The 23,452-nt window shown below is 40.0% G+C and overlaps 1 protein-coding gene across 1 annotated transcript in view; it reads right to left on the reverse strand.

The window, feature by feature from the left end:
• paxip1 (PAX interacting (with transcription-activation domain) protein 1) overlaps positions 1 to 23,016 on the reverse strand; it is a 65,886-nt gene extending 42,870 nt beyond the window's left edge. The window contains exons 1-8 of the mRNA XM_080010773.1: positions 22,854 to 23,016; positions 19,431 to 19,565; positions 13,665 to 13,708; positions 12,798 to 12,861; positions 10,093 to 10,203; positions 1,477 to 1,552; positions 867 to 1,391; positions 59 to 171 (exon numbers count right to left, since the gene is read on the reverse strand). Coding sequence (XP_079866899.1) covers positions 59 to 171; positions 867 to 1,391; positions 1,477 to 1,552; positions 10,093 to 10,203; positions 12,798 to 12,861; positions 13,665 to 13,708; positions 19,431 to 19,565; positions 22,854 to 22,934 — 1,149 coding nt within the window. The 5' untranslated portion in view covers positions 22,935 to 23,016. The remainder of the gene's footprint in view (positions 1 to 58; positions 172 to 866; positions 1,392 to 1,476; positions 1,553 to 10,092; positions 10,204 to 12,797; positions 12,862 to 13,664; positions 13,709 to 19,430; positions 19,566 to 22,853) is intronic.
• Between the last annotated feature and the right edge of the window lie 436 nt (positions 23,017 to 23,452).

Genomic DNA, 23,452 nt, shown 5'->3' on the forward strand with positions numbered 1-23,452 from the left:
CAAAGAAAGAACTAACAGTGTTCTTGTTCATGTGAGTTAGTCTCTGTAGATTTCTTACATGGGCAACATTAGCAGGCCGGTTGGTCTGCTGTATGTCAGAGTTGTTGGTGATGTTCCGCAACGTTCTTGCTGCTGGGCTCCACCCAGGGATGCCCTCTGACCCAGATACGCCTGATGGTGAAGAGGAGATGAAGGGAATTATGTCATTTTTTAAATCATTAATAATTGCAAACTTTCTAATGACACATAGAAATGTCATGAATAACACAAACACCATTACTGTATACAACTCCAGCTAAATGTAAGACCTTAAGGAATTGTACATTGCAGGGAGTATAGGGTGTAGCGGGATTCTTTTCTGAAAATGTTGTTGGGAGAGCGTGTATAGAGAATAAAGTGCAGCAACAAATATAATTTTAGAAAGTCATACCCATTAGAATTCTGAAATACTGTCTAAAATAAAAGTATTGGAAAAACATAAACAGAGATCATGCTGAGCTCATTAAGCAAGTGAGAGGCGAAAGTTACGGGCTCGACATTAACACCTACCCGGGGCAAGTAAACTCTGAGTTCGGGCAAGTGAAAAAATAAATTTGATCTCTGTAACATTATCTAAAAATAAACTGTGTAATGTATCGCTGCGTGCTTGAGTGGGGGGCCGAAGCCCAAGCCGCAGCTCAAGCAAGCGAGCAGCTTGTGGGTTCCAATAATTTTAAGAAAAAGTGTGCTCCGAGTCAATAAAATATAAATTATTTTGTTATGTCCATGTTATTTAATTATTATGTCCAGTTAAATGTCTTGCCCTAAAGTGAACCTTAAACTGGTGTAGAAACTTAAGGTAATTTGAAGCTGGGAGGCAGACTCACCTTGCGGCGGCACTTGACCCAGCGGGGCGGTGGCAGGGCAGCCCTCAGTGGTTGTGGCCCCCACATTGCCAGACACAGAGGACACAGGGGCCAACAGATTGATGTGAGCAGGGCCTGAGGGCGCCGCTGGGTCTCTGACAACGGCTGGGACTGAGCGCCTCCTGGCCGCATTGGTCGCTACTGCGGCGGGCAGCGTGGCCACTTCTGCCGGTGTCCAGTTGAGGTTTCGCTCCTCCCTCTCGGTGGCAGAGTCGTCATCCGAGTCATCAAACATGCGCTCGCTCCCGCGCTCCGGCTTGCAAGATGAAGGGGTCGGGGAGACAGATGTCAGCTTCTTAGGGCCCGGGCGCCGCCGGGGGCTGTCAGGGAATTCGTCGCAGGAGGAGGCCCCACTAGAGGGCCGCGGACTGTAGCTGCCATCTGAGCGGTAGCGCTGGTCGTATGACTCCTCGCTCTCGTCATCTTCTTCAGGCTCCACATATGTCAGGCGGGGGTGGTAGAGAGCATCATCCCGCCTGCTCTTGTCTTTAATGGGAAGACGTGGTTTAAAAGAACCAAACAGATAAAAGGTGCAACTCATAGAGGTTTGACTAAAGCATTTAAAGATTACCTTGGACCGAGTCTGTGATCCAATCTGGGGTGACTATCTTAATGCTTGGGTGCCGTAAGGCACACTCAAACTTGGCCTGAAAAAATAAATAAAACGCATTTTATTTCACAACATTCATAAGTACCTGGCTATATAATGCCTGGACTCATTTTCAATAAAATAAGCATTTTGTCGGGCGTCTATTCGACTTGCGACGGTTGAATTAAGTCAAATAAAATAGCCTTTCTTAACATTATAATATATTAAATGTGAAACAGTACAACAATTAAGTATGGTAGTATTAAATAAATAAAATGAAATCAAATATATCAGCATTGCCTGAAGGGATTAGGCCAAAATGCACTTTTCGGGGACAGTCCCTATTTATTCTGCGTGTCCCTATTAAATAAACAAACAAAAAATAAAACAAACAAAAAATAAAATAAATGTCTGGCCTGTTTGGTTTTCAGTTGACATGCCCAGGTTCCGTGCCAAAAAGACAAGCATGTTCAACTTCTCCGGTTTGAGGCATAAGCGCGGGGGGGGGGGGGGGGTGACTACGTTTCCAGCAGTGTTAAAAACCCGTTTGGATGTATTATTATGCTATTATTATTATTAGGAGTAGTAGTAGTAGTAGTAGTAGCCTAAATGGCGGTTACCCACACGGTTCTTGCTGCAGATCCGAAATGGCTTCACACATTCACCTCCTTTACAGAGAAATTCCCACATGGAGAAATCCATGCTCCAGGCGATTTAAGTGGGCAATGGGCAGAATGGGCATTAGATCACTGTTACGGATACGGTGTGGTGCGCTCCAGTGCCGGTTCAGCAGTCAGCAATGTCTTTACCCAAGGCTACAGCGTTTATAAAATAAAATAATTTTGTCATTTTAAATAACACATTTATTAAACCAGTGTGATTCTCCTCACCTGTATGTTATACGTCACACTAGAAGCTGTTGTGTTGTCAAAGACCGTGCACTTCAGAGACAGCACGATTGTTGCAGGAAGAAGTATTGTCGGCTTTGTTTTAGAGGGATCGTGTGGTGTCCAAGCATACATGAAACTAGTTATGTATACTTATAGGAAAGCTAGATTATATACATTTTACAAAAACATTAACAACTGGCGATAACAGGGTTTTTTTGTGCGTGTGTCAGTGACCGTCAAAAACAGTCAATCGCCCGATTATGAAATAACTGGCCCAGCCCTATAAGACCCAAGATATCGTCTGGGATTTTTGTTATCAGAATATCGAGATTTAATTAAATGTTGTTTTTAAGGCTGCATTACAGTTAAGTAATGCAGTTTTCTAGCTGTTCTAATCAATTCCTCTACCTGCTTGGTTAGATATATCTGCATTAATAATCATTGTTTTTCAAGTATTTGAGTGTGAATATCTCAAAACAACAAGCACCAATAGTAATCGGAGACATAGTTAAATTTGCGTTATCAAGGTATTCATCCAAAAATATTGTTATAGTAAGATTGGGGCAATTTCGCGTGGCCATAGAATGGACTAACTACCTTTCGGTATAAGCTCATTCTGCTATTATGAGAATGAACAAGATTCAATGTAAAGTTCAAGTTCAAATTCAACACTTCATAATAGAATAACAGAAATTTTATTTTGAAAGATTCAATTGTGCATATTTTCTATTTGCAAAGACAGGGAAGGAAACCCTGTCTTTGCATTTTATTTTTCTGTTTTAATAAAAATGCTTGCTTTGACTTACAACTGAACATTGAGCCAACTTTGTAGAAAATACAGATACATTGATATATATTGTGTACTGCCATTAGGCTTCCATTTACGTGAAAGTTATGAAAAATTAAAAAAAAAAAAAAATCAAAAACAGCTGTCCTAAAGTGTGTTTTTGTGCTTCACCCCTAAAATATTGTATTTATATGTACAAACCCCAATTCCAATGAAGTTGGGACTTTGTGTAAAATGTAGATAAAAATAGAATACAATGATTTGCAAAGACTTTTCAACCTATACTTAATTGAATACACTACAAAGACAAGATATTTAATGTTCAAACTGATAAACTTTATTGTTTTTTTTGCAAATATTCACTAATTTTGAATTTGATGCCTGCAATGTTCCAAAAAAGCTGGGACAGGGGCATTTTTAAGGACACTTTGAGGACACTAATTGTTGAAGCTTTGTAGGTGGAATTCTTTCCCATTCTTGCTTGATGTACGACTTCAGTTGCTCAATAGTCCGGGGTCTCTGTCATATTTGCGCTTCATACTGCGCCACACATTTTCAATGGGAGACAGGTCTGGACTGCAGGCAGGCCAGTCTAGTACCCGCACTCATTTACTACGAAGCCACGCTGTTGTAACACAAGCAGGGACATCCCTGAAAAAGACGTTGCTTGGATGGCAGCATGTTTCTCCAAAACCTGTATGTACCTTTCAACATTAATGGTGCCTTCACAGATGTGCAAGTTACCCATGCCATGGGCACTAACACACCCCCATCCCATCACAAATGCTGGCTTTTGAACTTTGTGCTGATAACAATCTGGATGGTCCATTTCCTCTTTGGCCCAGAGGACACGACATCCATGATTTCCAAAAACAATTTGAAATGCGGACTCGTCAGACCACAGCACACTTTTCCACTTTGCGTCAGTCCATCTCAGATGAGCTCGGGCCCAGAGAAGCCGGCGGCGTTTCTGGGTGTTGTTGATATATGGCTTTCACTTTGTATGGTAGAGTTTTAACTTGCGCTTGTAGATGTAGCGACGAACTGTGTTAACTGACAATGGTTTTCCGAAGTGTTCCTGAGCCCATGTGGTAATATCCTTTACAGAATGATGTAGTTTTTTATTGTAGTGCCGCCTGAGGGATCCAAGGTCACGGGCATTCAATTTTGGTTTTCGGCCTTGCCGCTTATGTGCAGAGATTTCTCAAGATTCTCTGAATCTTTTGATGATATTATGGACTGTAGATGATGAAATCCCTAAATTCCTTGCAATTGTATGTTGAGAAACGTTGTCCTTAAACTGTTGCACTATTTGCTCACACAGTTGTTCACAAAGTGGTGAACCTCGCACTATCCCTGCTTGTGAACGACTGAGCCTTTCGAGGATGCTCCTTTTATACCCAATCATGACACTCACCAGTTTCCAATTAACCGGTTCACCATCAACAGGTGTTTTGAGCATTCCTCAACTTTCCCCAGTTTTTTGTTGCCCCGTCCCAGCTTTGTTAGAATGTGTTGCAGGCATCAAATTCAAAATGAGTGAATATTTGCAAAAAAAAAACAAAATTTATCAGTTTGAACATTAAATATCTTGTCTTTGTAGTGTATTCAATTTAATATAGGTTGAAAAGGATTTGCAAATCATTGTGATCTGTTTTTATTTGTTTATTTACACAAACTCCAAACTTCATTGGAATTGGGGTTTGCAATTCTTATTCATATTTTATAAATCTTGACCACATGAATGCTCATTCCAGATGACAGAGCTGCAAAAAGCATAGTTATCAGTTAATAAGAGCATAATTAAGGATTTATTCATCTTAATAGGCATTGTTCTCGCTTTATATCTGGTAGCTACAAAAGGCATAGTAGTTAACTGTTAATAAGTGCTTAGTTAACTGCTAATAAATGCTATAATTAACCCTTAGTGTTATTAACACAATAATGTTAATAAGCACCTTATAAGGACCTTATTAACATTAACAAATGCTTATTACAATCACCTTAATATAAAGCGTTACCTACAGTATAATGGTTAGGCCTGGCATGTTCAGGAATCTCCCCCACCGGTTAATAAACTCATAACATCAGTGTTACCAGTAACAATGGGGGGTGGGGGGGATTCCTTCTCTCCTCTCCTCCCATGATAAGCAGACTTTGCTGCAACTCTGCTGTGCACATACAAGCAGCCACTTTCACTTCCTACAAATTATTTTACAAATTTGAATTTTGTCGGCACTGATACGCAAAAAAATATTTAATGGGTTTTATTCCTATAAAAATAAAATATAATTTAAAAAAGCTAAACGACGGTGGGCAAGTAATGTAAACAGTGTACGCCCAAACACCATGTAACACCACTAATGTGTGTGTACTATGCCATAAAGAACACGACCAGTGCTTTTTATGATAATTATAAAAAAATAATTTGTGTTACTGTTATTTGAGTTAATTATATAAACAGTTCAAACTGATTATATTTGAGAGAAAGGTCCAGTCTGTAGAATTTAGTGGCATCTAGCGGAAAGGACTTGACAGAAATGGAATATAATATTCATAAGTATGTTTTAACTAGTGTATAATCCCATGAAAATAAGAATTGTTGTGTTTTTGTTATCTTAGACTGAGCCCTTAATATCTACATACAGTGGGGGAAATAATTATTTGATCCCTCAGTGATTTTGTAAGTTTGCCCACTGACAAAGAAATGAACGGTCTATAATTTTAGTGGTAATTTTTGGTAGGTTTATTATATCAATGAGAGACAGAATATCAAAAAGAAAATCCAGAAAATCACATTAAGAAAAAGATATAAATTATTTTGCATTTCATTGAGTGAAATAAGTATTTGATCCCTTACCAACCATAAAGAATTCTGGCTCCCACAGATTAGTCCTCTCGCTCTAAGAAAGTACTCCTAATCTCAACTTGTTACCTATATAAAAGACATCTGTCTCAACTTGTTACCTGTATAAAAGACACCTGCCACAGAATCAATCAATCAGACTCCAACCTCTCCATCATGGACAAGGCCAAGGAGCTGTCTAAGGACATCAGGGACAAGATTGTAGCTTGTTGTGCACAAGGCCGGAATGGGCTACAAGACCATTGGCAAGAAGCTGGGTGAGAAGGAGACAACCGTTGGCGCGATTATTTGAAAATGGAAGAAACACGAAATGACCGTCAATCTCCCTCGGTGGGAGCTCCAAGCAAGATCTCACCTCGTGGGGTATTAATGATCATGAGAAAGGTGAGGGATCAGCCCAGAACTACAAAGGGGGAGCTTGTTAATGATCTCAAGGCAGCTGGGACCACAGTCACCAAGAAAACCATTGGTAACACACTACGCCGAAATGAATTAAAATCCTGCAGCACCCGTAAGGTCACCCTGCTCACAAGGGACATGTACAGGCCCGTCTGAAGTTTGCCAATGAACACCTGAATGATTCAGAGAATGTTTGGGAGAAGGTGATGTGGTCAGATGAGACCAAAATCAAGCTCTTTGGTATCAATGCGACTCACCGTGTTTGGAGGAAGAGGAATTCTGACTACGACCCCAAGAACACCATCCCCACCGTCAAGCATGGAGGTGGAAGCATTATTCTTTGGGGGTGTTTCTCTGTTAAGGGGACAGGTCGACTTCACCACATCGAGGGAAAGATGGATGGGGCCATGTACCGTGAAATCCTGGGTGACAACCTCCTTCTCTCAGCCAGGACACTAAAAATGGGTTGTGGATGGGTCTTCCAGCAAGAAAAGGAACCAAAACATACAGCAAAGGCAACAAAGAAGTGGCTCAAGAAGAACCACATTAAGGTCACGGAGTGGCCTAGCCACTCTCCAGACCTTAATCCTATAGAAAATCTGTGGAGGGAGCTGAAGCTTCGAGTTGCCAAGCGACAGCCTCGAAACCTTAAAAGATTTGGACAGGATCTGCAAAAAGGAGTGGTGCAACTTTCCTCCTGAGATGTGTGCAAACCTGGTAATTAACTACAAGAAACTTCTGACCTCTGTACTTGCCAACAAGGGTTTCTCCACCAAGTACTAAGTCATGTTTTGATAGGGGATCAAATACTTATTTCACTCAATGAAATGCAAAATAATTTATATATTTAATTTAATGTGATTTTCTGGATTTTCTTTTTGATATTCTGTCTCTTACTGTTATGACAGCTTCTGGCACCTCCTACGTCTTTAGAAAGGGAGGGGTGAGAGGGTACAGAGTTTGCTGCAATCTGGAACCTCACCGCTAGATGCCACTAAAATTCTACACACTGGTCCTATTATTGAAAATATTTATTGTTATCATACATTCAATTTTATTCATTCATATTCATGTTAATTTTGTTCAATAAAGCAATGTTTTCCTCTGACCAATTATCTTCTGCCAAAATAAAAAAACATATCGGCAGATAATATCGATTATCGGAATGTTGTGCCACCTAAAATTTGAGAATGACAAAAAAAAAAAAATCCATATCAGTCAGACCCTAGCACAGACTTGCCAACCTTAGGAAAATATTTTGAGTACTGCAATAGTGTAACAGGGAGTCTCCATGGCTTTTGAGTTACTGCAGCAAAATGACTCCCATCAGTTATTCACACTGTAGCCGTCTCATTAAGAGGCTAATCTCGTCGTATACCAGCTAACTATATACAGTATGCAAATTCATATCATTAGGATATACCCCTTGTAATGCATCATCTCGTTAAGTTACCGAACATTTTTACCAACTAGAGATGCACCAATTGCAATTTTCTTGGCAAATTGATTTCAGAATTTTTAAAAGTCTGACCTGCCAATTCCAATTTGGGAATTATTCAAAATGCAGAATTACATTAAATTGTCTATGACATTGACTATGTAATATCTTTTACATTGTGGACTGATCATTTCGAGCTTATATCCGTGATAGGAGAAATCAAATTTTCTTATAATTTGGTCTCATTGGGTATATCTGCTGTACGTCAATGACAAATACATCATGTGATCTGCTCACGCGATTGGACAGCTGCATATACAGACTACTGTACTGCTGCAATTTTCAGTAACCACATTAGTGAGATTGCTGATTTTGACTGTTTATTATTGTTCATTATTCATTATGGAACAATAATACAACATGAAATTGTCACTGAGTTCCAATAAAATGGAATATGAGACTGTCACCAAGTTTCAGTATCATGCAACCTGTAACTCTCACTTAGTTTTAGTAGGACACAACATATAACTAACATGGAAATGTCCAGTTCAAACTTAAAATAAAACTCTCTTTCACTTTTAAGTGCAAATATAACTTTCTTATATTAATATGGTACTTGCCATTCCAAAATAATTTTCAATCATTGCAAAAAAAAAAAATAAATAAATAAAAATGTATAATAAATGGCCGTCTCTTCTCACCCTGGTTTACTGGAAGTCCTCCTTCCCTCACCGTGCATTAAACCAACTGAATCATATTCATGTCATATTCAATCACTTGTTTTACTGAGTGACTCGTCAAGAACCGAGTCTCAAATAAAGTCAAACTTTTCACCACGAGCAGAGCTTGTGGACTATGAACGACCAGAGTAGACGCTACGCTGTAGTGAAAGCAATAGAAACGCAGTCTGCACAATTTTTGAATATCTATGTATGTATGTATGTATGTATGTATGTATGTATGTATGTATGTATGTATGTATAATATATCTATATATAATATATATGTCAGGGCATAGATAATTAATTGATCTAATCTTCATTGAAGTACCTTCAAACAGCCAACATTTTCTTTTTTTCCCGCTGTTTTTTGTGCGCCAACTACGTAACTAAGTTTCATTACGTTGGTATCAGGTTTGAGTTTTGGAGCATATTTGCGAGTACAGTACATGACAGTACATTTGCGAGTACGGCACAGAATCAGATATCTGCAGTGCTCGGCTTGATCGGCCACTTGGTCACTGCTGAAAACCGGCAGATTCTGATGGATACAGCTAACGTTTAATATGCTAATATTATGGTCACATTTTTGTGCTGGATTATTTCTTCACCACTTTCCATTTTATCTAAGCAATGCAGCGTCACACCTCAGTAGATAATAAAGTACTGCTGCGCTGTGTATAAGTGGGTGTTGAGTGAGTGAGAGGGAGGGGTTAAAGAACCACAAGCACAAGGTTGTAGCATCTGGTCCAATCCGAGGGATTTAGTTTAAATACCCAATAAATATACAGTATTGTTTTTTGTATTGATTTATTGTTTTCCTTAATCAAACCACAGATTTGTTTTTTCATATTTTCAGCTGGCATTTTTACCTGTGTATTTTGACTAATGAGTTTGATTTTGCGTTGTTGGTACACAAAATGCATGCAAGTTGGCTAGTATCAAACTAACTGTCTGTCACAGTCAGCAAAACACTGTAAAAACAAGCAGTACTAGTGGAGTGATTTTCCTACCAATCTTGTGAGGGACTTAAAAAGGTGTTACTAAATACTGTAACTAGATAGCAGACAGTGGATTTCAACAAGCTGCCCACGGCATATTTACAAAATTAGCTATAACTTATCAGTCAAGCAAATGTTGATTATTCCATTGCAGACTTAACAAAATCTGATTATCATTTTCCATTATTTCTTTTCTACTTGTTAAGCTTAAAACTGCTTCACTTTCCAGCTATTGGTTCTTTGCTTTAATTCAGTGCTGCATGTTAGTCTGACCTCACTGCTACCAAATATCCTTCCCTGCTCAAACACTTGCAACTGGTTTGAACTAAACATGCTTAACACTGTGTCAAATTCAAAAAAAACAAAAAAAACAAAAAAAAAAAAAACAACCCTTATGTTTCAAACAGAAAGTTTGATAATCCCCCCCAGGAAAATATAGTTCTTAACTTGAAACAATCAATAGATGGTGAGTCCAGCGGTCAACAGTCAGAAACTTACCCCCTTGGGTTCTTTCACCACCAGGTGGGTGACCTTTTTATTAAGGTTGAGCTGACAGTCTCCTCCAAAGAAGGTAACATAAGCCCACAAGGTGTTGAGGTCATCTGGAAGCTGCAACACCAAAGACAGAATGGCACAATCATAAGAGCAATTTGATTAACTCGGTAATCAATTACTCATTTGCCCAATAATGACCTCAAACTTCTGACACGAGTCCAAAACATTTCACACCACAATACTACAAACCACCAACCATCAACTGGAAGAAACTTGAGTGGATATGTCGTAGGAGAGAATGGGGCCGTATTCCTGAAAGCTTGTTATGAATAAGCAGCGATAACGCAAAATACCGTAGCTGGCCGAAGCAGAAGATTTTGTCGTCGCTTGGAGTCATTTCAATCTATGTAATCAAAGGCAGGATAGGGTGCCAAATTTACATGTGTGCGCTCTTGATACTTAATGTGATGCAAAGCAGCGGAATGCAGAATGCTGCAGGATCAATACAGAATGTATTGAAAGCCAAAGAAGCAGTATGGCAATGTTAACATTGCAATAATTAAATTTTCATCTAAACCAATAAAGCTGATGATCCGCTTGTTCCATTTATACCAAATTGCTCTGCTTTACAATAACTTAGCTTTTTTTGTTTTTAAGAAGCTGATACAAAGTACACAAACTTGACGTTTCAAACTCCTGAGAGTTAGATATTTTCCAATGGTGTTCTTTTCATTAAAAGGGGAAAATAAAGATTGTTCCAACAAATGTTGCAAATAATTGCATTTTAATTGCAAGATATGTAGGCCCCAACTCAGTATTTGCCTATCAGGAACTAAGCAACCCGCAATTGAGTAAAAATTTAGTTTGACGTACCACATATAGAGAGTATATTCGTTCTGGTGAATATATACCTTTTGTAAAGAAGTTCTTCTGAGAACGTCTTTTCGTCTACTTTTCTGAGAAGTTAACCAGGCTAGCGGAAATAAGCATCACTGACAGTAAAGCAAGCTTTCGGGATTACCCTCAGTGGGTATTCCCAAAAAGTTGCTTACCCCCTAACCAATGTATTACTTCCATTATTTCATTTTATGAGATATAATAGTAATGGAACTGAACATATCGCAATTATTTGCACAAATGTTTTCTTTATGTTAAAGAAGCAGCAGCAGAGCGATTTGTAGTAAAGTATTCAGGAGGGCTTAACAATGTAACGTAAGAGTTAAAAATGATGGGAACCGACATTATAATAAAGCCTGGCCTGTTGTTGAAGCTGGCTCTACGTTCAGCTGTTCCAATGTGAGCAAAGTGACTGTGATGGGTGGACACCGAACCTCTTTGGGGGTCCAGGGTCCAGGGGAATGCCCCCCCCATAAAAAAAAATCTTAGATGATTTTAAAGTGCAAATCTCGAATATTTTCGTTTAAATAAATGTCTGTTAGTCGCTATCTATCACCAAATGAGATAACACAAAAGGTGATTGAGCCTATGGCCCCCTGATGAAAGCCCTTGCATTTGCATTATTCTGGGTATTAAGAACCGGTGTCTGTGGCGACTAGGGCACGGCCAGTTATTTAATAAATTGAACATTTGACAGTTATTGACGGTCATCGACACACACGCAATAAATAATCGTCATAATCGCTTAACGTTTTTGTAAGATAAACAAAAACAACAAAACAAAAATCTTTGAGATTTCCACTTTATCTGCTAAATGCATCGATCTCATGCACTTTGAGGTAAGCTGTAAAGACTAGACTCATTTATTTTGATGAACCCTGATGAAAAAATGCAATAATGTAAACCCATTCAGTATCAACTTAACTTGTTGTCAAACTATTTAACCTAATGGCATAGACGAAGAAATAAGTTTAGATTTTGTTTTCCATATACCAACTATGCTGTCCTTATGCTCCTTTCTGTGCCGTCAAACCCGCACCTTCTCCATCTCTCTCAGGTGGCACACTTTCATTTTCAGTCTCCTCAGCCATTATTCCTGTCCCTCTCTCGGACGGGGCTGTCCCTGATGTTGCTCTTTCCCCTGCTCTATGTGGGACTGTACTTGAAATCTACAACAAAAATAAAAGCTTTATGTTTAAAGTGGACTTTCAATTAGTATAACTAATAATGGCCTTTCATAAATATTGGGTAAATAAATGAAACACTTTGTATTTGACATATGACAGTACTGTTACCTATGTACATCCTCATCTCCTGTCTGTTTTTTTTGTGAGGTACTTTTAGATACTCATCTGGAAATAAGGGGTGAAAACATTCATCTTAAAACTGATATTGAACTGGATTAAAATTAGAATGCAGACACACTTGCTACCCTTGAGCCAATTTAGTCTTACCAGCTTCTCTAGGTAGCCTCTCTAACCAGCAGCTAGCTGGTTAGATAATACACTATCTAAGAAAACATTAATATCATAAGAGTTAAGAATGCTAAGAATGGTGCTTGAAATGATTTCTAAATTACTGTGTAACATAGTTAGTTTCACAAACATATTAAACAAAACAACAAAACACTGGCTAGTATCTGTATATGGCAGTATTTACCATGAAATTCATATCATAGTGCTGTACAATACTAGTGGTTTTCAATTGTTTATGCTATAATTACAATGTGCATTACTTTTTGATTAAAGTAAAAAAATAATTAAAATCAAAGACTCCTGCTGTAGGACACACAAACATGCACACACACTTACCCTGGGAAGACAAGCTGTCACCCCAAAAAATATCTGGCCTGACTCAGGGGAGAATCCAGTAACTCTACATTGTCTTTGGTTAAAGGATACACAATAACACACAGTCCTCACATGAAAGGCTCAGACTAAGGGTATTCTTTACTTTTAAATTAAACTGGAAAAAAAAGAAATCAAAACCTAAAATAAACAAACAAACAAATAAATAAATAAAAAACATCATGACACATTAGAAGTTAGGAGACAGTGCCTTTTTTCGGGATAATTACACGATTTGGTCCTATTTTTATGCTTCTCCGCTCTTTATCATTTGTTGTGAGATTTAAGAAAGCGGTCCCAAAAACGGAAAAGTACCGGATCGATAAGCAGTATTGGTAAGAGTAGTAGTACCGTGAAAATCGTAATGATACCCATCCCTACTCGAACCCCATCCCTCCAAATCCCTCCTAAAACACAAGATTTTAGTTGGTTTATTTGGGGACATGGCTGTCCGCAATCGGGATACACAGAGAGCCGTGTTTGTGTCTGGACGCGGATGATCCACACACGAAAATATATTTGATTTCCCTTAGTTATAATTTGTGATTGAAATGTTATCCCTGTGCATTTTTGTAAGCTTAAATGTGATTTAATCCTGTTATTGTAATACACACTGACTGATAAATTATTTAATGAATGAATGAATGAATGAATGAATGAATGAATGAATGAATGCTCAATTTCAAGAATCTCAGTCGACTGACGGGGTCTCTGTCAGATAATTAGACTGCGAATTTCAGGGGGCAGCCCTACAGTATTCTTCACCTCCTCTATTGTTAAAAGCATTTTCCAAGCACAGGGACGTCGGTTTGATGGTCACAAGAAGGATACGGTAGCAGATCTCCACATCGAACTGACAGGATCACCCAGGACGGCTGGAAGAAAGAGGGAGAGGATTATTCTTTGCTGGACATTAATGATTTACGTAAAGTGCAAGATTCCTGGATGTAGAACAGGTTTAGAGCAAAGACCTAGAACAGGTCAAGAGCAAGGATCTCAAACAGGTTTGCTACCCTTGTCGTCTGAGCAAAGTTCCTAAGTGTTTGGCGGATGTAGAGGTAAATTCCGGCCTTGTTATAAATTAACATAAACAATAGCCCCTGTACTGGAGGGACAGAATGTCCCAGTGTAGGCTCCTAATTATAACTGAGGGACTGGTTGGCACACAGCTCCAATTTCCACAGATAATTGTGTCCACCTGACACAGTGCCATGGTTCTGAGGGAGAGTAAGAAGAACAATCACTTAATTTGATCCCTGTGGGGAAATGTGTCCTCTGCATTTGACCATCCTAGCTAGGAGCAGTGGGCAGCCCCCGCACATGGGCCAGGGACCAACTCCAGCTCTAGAGCCAATGCTTAGTCAAGGGCATCAGCAGGAGTGTGCACCTGTAGGTTCGGATTAGGTTCGGGATCATCTCAGCCAGTGGCAAGATGGAGCTTACAAGATGAGGACTTTAATAAGTGTATTGCCAGAGTGGCCGGTCTTCACCGCTGACGATTGGAAACCTTTACAGAAACATTGTCTAAGAACATTAGTGTCGCGACATGATACTTTAGCTGGTCTTTCCACTGGCTACAGGAAACATTTCATTTACCAGTGCTGCTGAGCAAAGGACAAATCTCGGCTCCTAGCTAGGCCTGCACGATATGAGGAAAATCTGCGATGTGCTTTAGCATTGTTTAATATTGCCATGGTGATATGACTTGCAATAAATAAATATTCAAGTGTCCTCAAAACACTTGAATATTCATATTAGCTATACAGTTCTTATGTATTTCTGCTATAATAGTATTTTATTAAAACAAAAAATAACATCACATTTTTACAAACAAACATCATTTTGAAATCCTTCATCTTAATTTGTTAGCTGTATTTTTTCTGACTTATTAAAAACAATCCCAGGACAGATCCAGTAGTGACATGGTCTGTTGCTTTAAGACATTGCATTGTGGGTAATGCAGGAACCCTATCTATGCATGCCGAGAGGAGGATGGAATAACGGAGGGATCGCTAATGAGACCTGATACACTTGTTGCTTATTACTTTATTCTAAAAGTTAGAACAAGGCTGTCTATTAACTACTAAATAAATGCAAGTCCAAAGAGTGCTGCCTCAGTATCTCTGTGGAAGGAAATCTCTCATTGTTGGAAGTTCCCAACAACAAGGTTCCATTCAAACGGACTAAACACTGCACGTGAAAGGCCTCAGAGACATTTCATCAACTTCATAAACTTTTGGGACTAAAATAAAACAGCCACAATTAGAGACACACCAATAGCAATTTTCTTGGCCGATTCCAATTTTTGTATGTTCAAAATAAAACATTTACATTGGGTTAGGTTTAGTGTTTCATTTTGAGTTTATATCGGTGATCAGAGAAATGAAATGTACTTATCGTTTGGTCTCATTGAATATATCTGCTGTACGTCAATGACAAATACATCATGTGATCTGATGACGCTCACATGATAGGACAGCTGCACATACGGAATACTGTACCGCTGCAATTTTCAGTTACCACAATAGTGAGGTTGCTGATTTTGACACTGGGTGTTGTTTATTGTTAATTATTCACTATGGAACAATAATAGAACATGAAACTACCTGAGTTCCAATAAAATAAAATACAACATGGAACAGCCACTGATCTCAAATAAAATAGAATATGGGACTGTCACCATGTTCCAGTATAATGCAACATGTAACCCACTACTTAAATTTCAATTTTGCCAGCTTACTATTGACACTGACAATCAGTAGTAATAGTAGTCAATGGTTATTATATGATTATATTTGAAGATATCATTTTTTTAGAATTAGAAAATGAAATCAACCACATAACCAGTGAATGCAAGACACGTGTAAATAGAAACATTTTTTATTCATCACGTATGTTCATATCGCGATGACGATGAAAATACAATTTATCGGTCAGCACTTATCACAGGAGTCCTTTTCTCAAACGTTTTTTTAGTCCCTGGCAATTAATGGGCAGCCATATCACATTTCAATTAGCATGTTATTGTTATGGTTTCGCTAGTCAGGTCGATTCCAGTAGGGACTCATTACATCTAACGCTGGCTAACAGATCCCCGTCCCTAGCAACACGATTGGTTGAAACATATGGGAAGTGAAAACCTGATTTTTAAGACAAGTTAGGGGTAACCATCACTTGCACCCACTACTCAATACTGCACTATTTTCTATTGCCCAATCCAACATGTATTAAACATGTGAATACAGAAATGTTTAACGTATTATATGGACCCAAATTTCTCCTGGCCTAAGGCCATTATCACCTATCATATACCCTCCAGACTATCTTCTTTTCACCACCATCCCGGAACCGTCCCGAAGAACTACAGTCCCGAAGTGAATGTAATGTTTCTTTACTTATTATCATCTATAGTTGTAAGTGGTATGATCAAATCACCATTAAAATGTTCAGGAAATAAATTATATCTATCTTGCGCGATTCAAAAAAAAAAAAGTGAGATTGAACTGTTTTCCATTTATTCTGTGAAACACTTAAAGCAAGGAACTTTTGCCATTAGTCTTATATGAAAACGTTTTAATACTCAATTGTTAAATTAAAGTGCAATAGGAGGCATGCATGATACCTTCTGTCTTTAAACTCAGTAGTGAATGAAAAAATATGATTAGATCCGACCCCAGTAACTGAATTTAATTCCAATAAGTACCATTCGGGGATGGTAGCTCAGGCGGTAGAGCTGGTGGTCTAGTGATCTAAAGGTTGCTGGTACGATCCCAGGCTCCTCCTGCTAGCATGCTGTAGTGTCCTTGAGCAAGACACTTAACCCCTAACTGCTCCTGATGGCTGCGTCCGTCGGTGTTTGAACAATTGTAAGTCGCTTTGGATAAAAGCGTCTGCTAAATGACTAAATGTAAATGTAATGTAATGTAACCAGTATCATGTTCAATTTCTCATGTTTATAACAGGGCTCCAGACTAACTTTTTCCACTAGTAGCACTGGTGCTCCCTAGTGATTATTTTGGGAACATCAGCACAAAATTTAGGAGCACCACTGAAATCGACATGGAACACGTTCATATTTTTTTTAACAAATGTAAAAATAAGGTATGTGGTTAGTACATTACTATAATTAACAACCATGACTAGAGACTCAGCTCTCCATCACACACACACACACACACACACACACTTTGAATTAAAAAAAAACAAAAAACAGGTCTGAATCTGAAAATTAACATTCTAAAGAAAACATGCAGTATGTGTTTCGGCAGAAATTTATTATTTTTTATAAAAATGTTGCTTGCAAGCATCCACATACAGTGGGGCAAAAAAGTATTTAGTCAGCCACCAATTGTGCAAGTTCTCCCACTTAAAAAGATGAGGCCTGCAATTTTCATCATAGGTTCACTTCGACTATGAGAGACAATGGGGGGGAAGAATCCAGGAAATCACATTGTAGGATTTTTTTATGAACTAATTGGTAAATTCCTCGGTAAAATAAGTATTTGGTCACCTACAAACAAGCAAGATTTCTGGCTTTCACAGACCTGTAACTTTTTCTTTAAGAGGCTCCTCTGTCCTCCACTCGTTACCTGTATTAATGGCACCTGTTTGAACTCGTTATCAGTATAAAAGACACCTGTCCACAACCTCAAACAGTCACACTCCAAACTCCACTATGGCCAAGACCAAAGAGCTGTCAAAGGACACCAGAAACAAAATTGTAGACCTGCACCAGGCTGAGAAGACTGAATCTGCAATAGGTAAGCAGCTTGTTGTGAAGAAATCAACTGTGGGAGCAATTATTAGAAAATGGAAGACATACAAGACCACTGATAATCTCCCTCGATCTGGGGCTCCACGCAAGATCTCACCCCGTGGGGTCAAAATGATCACAAGAACGGTGAGCAAACATCCCAGAACAACACGGGGGGACCTAGTGAATGACCTGCAGAGAGCTGGGACCAAAGTAACAAAGGCTACCATCAGTAACACACTAAGCCGCCAGGGACTCAAATCCTGCAGTGCCAGACGTGTCCCCCTGCTTAAGCCAGTACATGTCCAGGCCCGTCTGAAGTTTGCTGGAGAGCATTCGGATGATCCAGAAGAGGATTGGGAGAATGTCAATGGAAGATGAAACCAAAATATAACTTTTTGGTAAAAACTCAACTTGTCATGTTTAGAGGAGAAAGAAAGCTGAGTTGCATCCAAAGAACACCAAAGCTACTGTGAAGCATGGGGGTGGAAACATCATGCTTTGGGGCTGTTTTTCTGCAAAGGGACCAGGACGACTGTTCCGTGTAAAGGAAAGCATGAATGGGGCCATGTATCGTGAGATTTTGAGTGAAAACCTCCTTCCATCAGCAAGGGCATTGAAGATGAAACGTGGCTGGGTCTTTCAGCATGACAATGATCCCAAACACACCGCCCGGGCAACGAAGGAGTGGCTTCGTAAGAAGCATTTCAAGGTCCTGGAGTGGCCTAGCCAGTCTCCAGATCTCAACCCCATAGAATATCTTTGGAGGGAGTTGAAAGTCCGTGTTGCCCAGCGACAGCCCCAAAACATCACTGCTCTAGGGGAGATCTGCATGGAGGAATGGGCCAAAATACCAGCAACAGTGTGTGAAAACCTTGTGAAGACTTACAGAAAACGTTTGACCTCTGTCATTGCAAACAAAGGGTATATAACAAAGTATTGAGATGAACGTTTGTTGTTGACCAAATACTTATTTTCCACCATAATTTGCAAATAAATTCTTTAAAAATCAGACAATGTGATTTTCTGGATTTTTTTTTTTTTTTCTCATTTTGTCTCATAGTCGAAGTGAACCTATGATGAAAATAACAGGCCTCTCTCATCTTTTTAAGTGGGAGAACTTGCACAATTGGTGGCTGACTAAATACTTTTTTGCCCCACTGTATATCATCTTTGTGCACGCAAGTGAATGACTTGTCTGTTTGCGCTATTTTATTTTTTTATCCGCCAGCTGGGCAGGTGCAGACAGGGTCGGCTCTTCCTATAGGAAGCTGGCCCTGGCCTGGCGCGCCATCCCGAGGGGGCGCCTAGAGGGAGCGATCAGGGCGCAATTTACACACCTGTCTCCCTCTCTGACGGTACCGACGATGCATGCACCGACGATGTGTGCGCCAGCGATGCGTGTGCCAGTGATGGGGTGCTCGTGATCAGAGCGCTTCAGTGTGTTTTTATTTTTTATATAGGTAATTTTCCATCTCCTTACGGAACGAAACAAGCACCATGCACCTGCACACATTGATCTAGACTGCTGACAACTCCTTACTTTTCTAAGAACAATATTACTTACTTCACGTATAGGACTTGAACACAGCATTCTTCACAAAACAAAAAAGATACTCATTCTGTAAACTCAATTTAGTTAGTTTCATTTTTGTTCATCTATGCCATATATCATTCTGTGCAATGGCATTAAATGTGAGTTAAACTTGACTGAGGTGATTGCCACTTTACAGTTCTTAGTCCGACTTTGTACTGCTAAATAAAATGCACAGGTGAAGAGTTGGCAGTTATTCACGGCACTTCGGCTTTGTATTTACCACTTTGTCCCATAGTAAAGCCCTTACCTTGACCACAGGGAGGTCAAAAACCTCTCTGGACTCGCTGACCTCTGGGTTGTCCCCATCCTCGGCAATGATGTGGGTGGCCAAGGCATTGTACGAAACCTCTTTGCCTTTTCCTTCTTTCAGCAGCTGAATCACCTGGAAACAGAAGAAATCTACTAAGAACGAATCAGTTTGGACAACACTGACACTGATAGCAGCTCATTGTGATGTTTTCAGTGAAGAACAGACACGTTTCTTCAAAAAAAAAATGTAAAAAAAAAAAAACTAAAAAAAACACCAAAGACTTTCAACACGGCAGCTGCATTAGACATCATTGACTCAACCTCCTGGATATATGATTAATCTTAAAGATTCAAGAGGTGATTTGTCACATAAAGGGGGCCCATTTTGCTTTTCCTTATTTTCTGTCATGTACACTACTCACAAAAAGTTAGGGATATTTGGCATTCGGGTGAAATTTATGGAAAATGTAAAAAGTTCACGCTACAGTGATATTATATCATGAAAGTAGGGCATTTAAGGAGAAGCATGCAATGGTGATTTCCTCATCTCAAACAATTTATTGAAACAAAAGCCAACAACAGTGGTGGGTATACCACAACAAAAAATGTCAATGTCTCAATAACTTGTCATGTGCCCTTGAGCAACAATTACAGCTTGACAACGACATCTCATGCTGTTCACAAGTCGACTTATTGTCTGCTGAGGCATGGCACCCCACTCTTCTTGAAGAGTGGCCCTCAGGTCATTGCGGTTCTGGGGTACAGAGTTACGAGCCTCTACACGGCGACTCATCTGATCCCATAGGTTTTCTGTGGGATTCAGGTCTGGAGAAAGTGCAGGCCACTCCATTTGAGGTACCCCAGTCTCCAGCAGCCGTTCCCTAATGACGCCACCTCGATGAGCTGGAGCATTGTCGTCCATGAAGATGAAATTAGGCCTGTGTTGTTCTGTTCTGTTCTGTATTGACTAGACACACCTGCCCACACTGTACCACCACCACCACCAAAGGCTCGTCTGGTGAAAACAGTGGCTTATGCATAGCGCTCTCCTTGACGTCTCCGACGGCCATCATTTCTGCTCAACGTGAATCGACTTTCATCAGAGAACAGCACTGAGGCCCACTGGTCCCTCGTCCAGCGTAAATGCTCCCTGGCCCGTGCAAGACGACAATGCCTGTGCCTGGTGGTGTGGTCAGGTACCCTTGCAGGTCGTATAGCACGCAGACCCCGCTGATGTAAACGGTTTTGAATGGTCTGATGTGACACTTGGGTGCCTCTCACCTCCCTTAAATGTGCCTGGAGTTGAGTGGCATTCACCAACCAGTTCCGCAGGGCACTGTTCACAATGAAGCGGTCATCAGTGTGGGATTCGGCCAAAGGACGTCCACTTCTATGCCTTTCTGTGACTCTTCCAGTCTCTCTGTTGCAACCTGCTGATGTCATCACTAAATTGTTAATCATTCTTGCATTGTCCTAGTTGTCCTAATGCTCATCAGGTGTTGTTTGGCTAGGTTATATTTTGAAAGCTGTGGGGGTGCAACAAATGGCATTATTGGTGCAACCTGAATCTTCCCCTTTGCTTCCCTTCCACAGATAAACGTCTTCACCCCTGACCGAGCTGAAATTGGCCCTGACCGAGCTGAAATTGGGGATCTGGCTCTGGGCTACGGTCCATGGTCCCCGTCGAGGCAAGTCCACTATAAACATGGAGCTGGGCCACTTCCCTCTGAGAACATCCCGTTTAAAGCCTCGCAATGGCGAGGTACTGTTGATCAGTTGTTAGGTGTCGTCTCGGTCTCATGTCGTCAAAATGTGAACAGCATGATGAAGAGGACTGTTTAAATACCAATTCTAATTGAGCCAGGAAATGTATTTGTCGATTCATGAATCAAACACCTGTTGTGAATTTTGCCGTTCAGCTCCTTGTGAGAGAACAGGTAGTTGTGCAAAAAGTACTGAAACATTGAACAGTTGGACATGTGCATTCAAAAGTTTAGAGAATGTCAAATTAAGTTCACCTGTAAAGGTTATAGTGCATTTTAGGTTCATCCCGAAATTTCACCCGAAAGCTGAATATCCCTAACTTTTTGTGAGTAGTGTATATAATATTACAATTTCTGATGTTCATATTAGACGTGGCCAAAGTGTCAAATAATAAGGTAAACTAATGTCAAACTAATCGCTGTGAGCAAATCACTCAGGCTTCTGACATCCGAGAGTCCTGGTGCATTGCAGTGCAGTGTTTCCCAGAAGCATGGAGCACGGCAACGAAAGTCAGAACTAACTTTTAAATAAGATCTTAAAGAAGATCACTTATATTAGGTCTACAAGTGAAAATTCAGCAACTGGATTGCTTATTTCTCACCTCAAATCTTGTCAGAATCAGATTTTGGTGGACAGATAGGGTGAAATCAGTGAAAGTTACAGAATAAATACAACAAATGCCAGAAGCCATAATCAAAAACTTTAAAAGGTAGCTGTGTTTTAAAGGTGAAGGGCAGTTATGTTATCTTAAACTACCAGTGAACTAACTTAACAGTAGTCTGCTGATGATGATTAAAAAAAAGACAGATTTTGGTATTTATACACATGTTACTGTATTTGTTTATTTGCTGCCTGCAAAGCTGCTAGAAAAAGGCTGGTCAAATTGGCATCCAACTCAAGATTTCGGGGGCATCCTCAGAATCCTCAGTGTCTTAACCTCAACATGCATGTCTTTATGGAGCGGAGGAAACCCACATGCAACGTCCACACAGAAAGGTCCCTGTCCTTCTTGCTGGCCCCAGAAACGTCTTGCTGTGTGGGTCCACAGTGCTTACCACTGAACCACCAACAGTACATCTTCAAAAAATTTAGTAAATAGTAGATAATCTGGACGCAGCAATGCACACAAAACCTTATCCAAGTAGAACAGACTCAGTGTTATGAGATAAAGTGGGCTGTGTATCGATCCTGTTCTTAACACTTCTTCGAAAACTGGGGGTAGGGAGAATGGATTTCGTCGCCCTCATCCAGTATGGAAGAGCGGGTGTCAACCTAAACAATAGCACGCAAACGGGTCCGAGCTACAAGTGTGTGATTTAGCCGGGTAGCTTGACTTATAGACCCTGGGATCTAAACTGCAATGTGTTAGCCGGCGCAAACGTTGCCTGTGTGTTGCTACACCGTGAGCGACATGCAAAAAAAGTAAGAGACAAAACGCGTGCATAACATCACTTGAACGACATCGCAGTTGTCGTATTCAGTTAAATACATTCCACGAGTCGTCATGGATCTAGCTAGCGAGAATGTGAAGCTACTTATTCGCGGTTAGCACGTCAGCCTTAGCTTAGCTTTTCCAGCGGGAAACCACGTTGACGTTAGCCGGGTTAGCATGCTAACTAGGCAACTTGTTAGAAGCTAACGTCTATAATAACGTCACCTTCTGGTCAATGTCCCCGACCACGTAGAATTTGACATCTTTGAAAAGTTCGTCCGGGACCTTTGGTTCTTCGTCGGACATGACTGTCCATGGATGTTCAATGAAAAATAAAATGACACGCAACGCCAAAGCTGAGGGTACGCAGCTGTTCGCAGAACGCTCCACAACACCAGGGGAACCCGCGCTAGCGCCAAATGCTGAGCGCGCTTTGGGCTTCAACAATTTGATTTCTTAGGGAGGGGGGGGTTGTAAAACCAGGAATAACGCTCGGTTTATTTAAACGAATATGAAGCACGGCACTTCATTAAATACGAATTATTCCACGACAACCTTCTTTATTTTATGATTTTTTTTGAATTCACGACACTACATTTTAAACTACGTTCAAAACTGGATAGACATGCGCCCCCCTCCCCTAAAATATTAACTCCGCGCTTGAACGGCAGAGAGTGGAGAATGCATAACATATATGACGTCATGTTAAGGGGAAATGGAATACGTTTCTTGGGTAAATTAAAGTACAGCATTACCAAAGAAAACAAATATTATTTTAAATCACAGCATTGTGATAGTTTATTTAGCGTGGACTGGATGGCTGG

This window comes from Zeus faber (assembly GCF_960531495.2).
Source record: "Zeus faber genome assembly, chromosome: 12".
Lineage (NCBI taxonomy): Eukaryota > Metazoa > Chordata > Actinopteri > Zeiformes > Zeidae > Zeus > Zeus faber.